This window comes from Fulmarus glacialis, unplaced genomic scaffold (genome assembly GCF_000690835.1).
Source record: "Fulmarus glacialis isolate BGI_N327 unplaced genomic scaffold, ASM69083v1 Scaffold46792, whole genome shotgun sequence".
NCBI lineage: Eukaryota > Metazoa > Chordata > Aves > Procellariiformes > Procellariidae > Fulmarus > Fulmarus glacialis.
This window is the reverse complement of record NW_009199371.1, coordinates 187-4885: the sequence shown is the minus strand read 5'-3', so window position 1 is coordinate 4885 and position 4699 is coordinate 187. Positions and strand designations below refer to the sequence as shown.

At 36.1% G+C, this 4699-nt stretch overlaps 1 protein-coding gene across 1 annotated transcript; it reads right to left on the bottom strand.

Annotated features, from left to right (window-relative positions):
• Nucleotides 1-273: 273 nt before the first annotated feature.
• On the bottom strand, nt 274-4475 carry NDUFB5 (NADH dehydrogenase (ubiquinone) 1 beta subcomplex, 5, 16kDa; the record flags this gene model as incomplete). Its single annotated transcript, XM_009573228.1, has 5 exons — nt 274-518; nt 1389-1495; nt 2542-2603; nt 3369-3435; nt 4351-4475. Coding segments are annotated over 5 exons (482 nt in total), but the record flags the coding sequence as incomplete, so codon positions are not given.
• Nucleotides 4476-4699: the final 224 nt, after the last annotated feature.

Below are 4699 nucleotides of genomic sequence, written 5' to 3'. Positions count from 1 at the left end.
TCTTCCACAAATTATCTGACACAATGCATTGTGAAAGATAAAAGCCTTACAGTTTCCTGTACCTTTCATATAAAACTTTAAATACTAGAAATCACATGATGAAGACTAATATTACCAACTTGTTTCACATATATTAGGTCACAAAGCCCATTCTACATTGATGTTCTGGAGAAAAAGAGTCATTGTTGGCAACTGACATAAGGCATTTTCTCTGATTAACAACCTGAACAGCTATATGAGCTTAACTGCCACAGAGTTTCTTTCAAATTACCAGAATCAAACCAAACATTTTTTATTTTTATTCATTTCCGTCAGTAAATAGCAGGATGTATATTACATAGCTCAGTCACAATTTGTTGGTATGCATTTAAGACCATGCATGCTATCTTAAAAGTGTTTAATTGTCAGGTGTGGATTTCATAGAATTGTCAATAAGATTTTTATCAGGTGTTTCATAATGATACCAAGGTCCATCTCCCCTGTGTCTCATCAGTCTGCGTGCCTCCAACTCCATCAGCCTGAAAAAAAAGAGCAACAGACACACTAAACATGAATTTTATTGGTTTTGATCATACATGTATCAATGTTTAACATCAGGGCATTACTGACAACAGCAATGAGTTTAGCATCTATGGTTTATAAATACTACTGAAACATAGGTAATACCAAAATATGAAGGTTTCAGCTAAAACATGAGCTATTATATCCTTCTATTTCAATTTTTTTTCAGCAAGTCATCTCACAAAAGAGTAATAAAAATACTTGCAGGAGTTCTTGCCTAAGGGATTAGATGGTTTTGATACAGCTTTCAACTAAAAATAAATAGGAGCAAGAAAATCAGAAGTAAATGTGATGGTAGAAGGAGCTATGCTGTCTTGGTCCCAACAGCAACAGAGTTCGTGGAACACAGAATTTCTTCTACCACCACAGTTTACTCTGAGTAAATATAGAATAAACTCAGTACAACAATGTTGTTGCTTCTTACAAAATTTTCAACAGCACCAAGGTACATGACCAGACCTGTAAAAACTGTCACTTAGCTACTCAGTTAAGCTATAAGCATTAGCAGAGGCAAGAAGAGCTGTTCATTTCCTGACTCAGGAAGGCAGAGCTATACCTTTATAAATATGAACTGTTTTGAAGAAACACTGTTGTTTTACAAGACTGCCCTTGCATCGTTCCAGTTCTGGTAATCTTAATACTGAGAAGGCAGGGACTACAGATACCGTAACTTCCACTTTGCCACCAGCCAGTGCAGCAAGCACTCAGGGTCAAGTGATACGTGAATAACCACGTTATGTCAGCATCCAACTCAGTATGTTAAGCAAAATAAGAGAGTCAACTACAGTATGTATCAGTATTTTAAAACCCTCAACTATATAACATACCTCAGTTCAGTTTTCTTCGCTTCAGCATCAAGCAAAGCCATCTGTTTCTCATAGTCCTTTTCAGGGGGGTCAAGCAGGTAACGAGCTATCCAGCGACTTATAGGGTGCTGGAAAATATAAAAGCAGAGATTATTCATGCAACTTCCAAGTAGAAATGTCATCATAACTAAATCATTTTGCATGTTCTCTGTCCTGAAAACATTTCATCAACACTATGGGTGCTGCCATTCAAACCATAATAGTAAAGTTAAAAACATGCTCAACTATTTGTAAGATCACAACCCTAAAAAGCTGTATTTCTTTTGACATTTTTAATGCCAAGATAACCTGCAGACGATTATTCTGTAGCAAAATCAAAAGTTAATGGAAGACATGTTTTATTTCGTTTCTGTTGAAGTGAAGTTCCTTAAACTGCCACTGTAATCACAGAAATGGACTCCAAACATCTTACCGTAATCAGTAACATTTTAAAGTTTTGCTTCCACATAGAGGTCATTTCACTAGGAACAAAAATCTAAATGAGCTGAAACAGTCATAATAGTATTGCTGAGTTCAATTACTTCCTATCAAAACCAAAAAAGTGCTTGCAGCAAGAAGCCAGGGACTAATTTTAAGAAAATACAATGAAATGAAAAAAGTATAACCTTGAGTTTCTGACTATAAAAATCTTCAATTCTAGATATAAAAGCATGTGTGATGTTGGACTTTGAAACAACGCTACCAAACAATACAAAAGAAAGTAATGTCACTTTAAACTCCAGTATCTTAAGATGTTGTAGTTCCAGAGCAAGAAACAAAGACAAAAACTGCATGCTAAAAATAAAGAGAACAGAAGACTGTTCTTACTATTTAGGAATATTATAGAAGAATTCCTGGCATATAGCTTCAGCAGTTGACTTGCATAAAGCTACAGATCATTTGCATCTACTTGTGTCAATAAACAGATTTCCTACAGCAACACGCATGTTCCATAAAGCTGAAAAAAAGCAAGTTTATCAAAATAGTAATTGCACAATTCGAGTTCTACTACACTGATACCCAATGGCAGGGATACGGCCATCCTCATTATCATACTCCACACATTTTACTCCCAAAAGTATCCTCAAGAGGAAGGCTGTCCATAACATGCCACCCTTTTATATGTTACACTCACTTTGTAGTATTCCCAGTACTCTGGAATATAACCTTCGGGAATCTCTGCAAGTTCAGCTTCACCTGACAAGGAAAGGAGGGGAGGAGCATTTCATACAAGTATCTTTTTTTGAAGTACCTTATATTCTGCCTTTCACATTAAGAAAAGATCATTATTTCACATGGAGAGTACTTAATCCCTCAATCTGAGCTCTACTCAGAAAAATTGGACTTGTAATTTTTCCAGACACCACGCTGCATGTATCTAGCTCATACACTTTAAGCCACAAAACAAAAGGGTGAAATTAGCAGCTATACAGAAGAAATAAGTAAGACCAAGTCCACAGAAATGTCCTTTGAAGTATATGAGCTGAAAGCATGGATTTTTTCCTAATTTCTCTATTAAATTAATTCCATATTATTACAGTAGCAGATTTAAAACACATATGGCCAAGCAGAATTCTGGTTTTTTTGCTAGTTAAAAAGCGACAGTTGCAGTGTACGCAGCTTTCTTAAAGAAGTATGTAAAACAAGGTAATACAGAGCCCTCATTTGAATACAGAAGAACTGTTCACTAAACCTCACTGATGTTTGAAAGACTGTCAAAAGATGGAATTTTTCCATTTTAAAAAATGTGGAAAGCTTTTTAAAAAAAGCAACAACTACAGAAAAATAAAAATACCGGGAACATCTTCTATGTACTTATACAATGTTACCGTAACTGTTAGGCCTATTTCATGGTCTTCCAAAGAGCCAGCCTTAAAAAATCTCTTTTTTCTATCCAGCATGCTTAGTTTCCATTTAATAATTTTGACTGTGTACTTAGCTTAGTCATGACAGAGCACTCACCAATGAAGATGTTGACATATGTTATGAATAGTGCCACTGGTATTCCCGTCAGAAATACATAGAATCTCTGTATAGGGGATAAAAAGAAAAAAGAAACAGTATGGGAAACTCAGAAGCCTGACAAAACTTAGATAAATCTGAAAATTATGTAGCACCCAATAATTCTTAGATTTGCATTCATAGGTTAGATAGGGATGTTGTACGTAAAGACATCTTGCCGCTTAAAATGAGTTAATTAACAAACTAGAACACAGAAACAGTGATGCTGTGTCAGTCTATGAGCCTATTTAGTTCAGCTTTCAATCTCCCGGAGAGGTCAGTCTTTGCAGAAGCTTTCCCTGAATGCTATCTCAGCATCTTGTGACGACTGGCTTCAGCATTTAACTGTAATGAGGCACTAACACCAATGCAATATAATCCAACATAAATATAACCACTGCTGGCTTTGGTAACTGTGGAAGACAGATAAGGGAAGCCTGATCACACGAAGGGAGTTGGTATCAAGTTGGCTGTTACCCATCATAATAAGCTTTATCTGAAACCTAGCTTTTTAGGGGTCGAACTCAGGTCATGCTTTCTAAGTCTAATCTCTGGTATTAGTGGTTTAGGTAACTGAAGGCAAATCCTGCAGAAGAGTAACCTAATACATTTGAAAAAGGAGGATGGAGTGGAAAGCATTTGTAGGTTACGCATATATGAACACAGACACAATTTAAGAATGCTACCACAGCATTAATTTAAGTACCTATCACAATCTTTGCCATTTAGCCAATCTTTTTACTTCATCTAGCCCTGATTTTACAACATATGACAAAAAATTCCTTAGGAGGAGGAGGACTGGAAATTCTTGTTTATGTGAATAGTGCCAACCACATTTTAGATGCTATCAGGTAAACAATAGAGAAAATTGTATTTTAGACACTCTTGCACCATTTGCAAGGGATGTGTTATACTGAATGTAATAGATTTGGGTTTAACTCACCAACAAGTTCAGAAATCGAGTATCATAAAAACTCGTTGCCTTGATAATAAACATTCTCTTCCCATGGCCGCTGCTGTGTCGTACATGAGCTGAAAATTGAACCAAAGGATTATGTTTTTTTCTCCCTGTGATGATTGTGCCAGGATAAGGTCAACAACGTATGTAGGAAAAAAAGCAGCATACAGCAGGGGCTGAGTAGTTACGAGCTGGTTTTCTGGAGGATATCAATGTTCCTAAAAGCCTGCCTGAACTAATTTCCTATTTTGCTAGAATGAACCTATTTTTTTCCTAACTTTAGACATAGATCTATTTCCACCTGTAAGTCCCAACAAATAAATCATTGAATGTC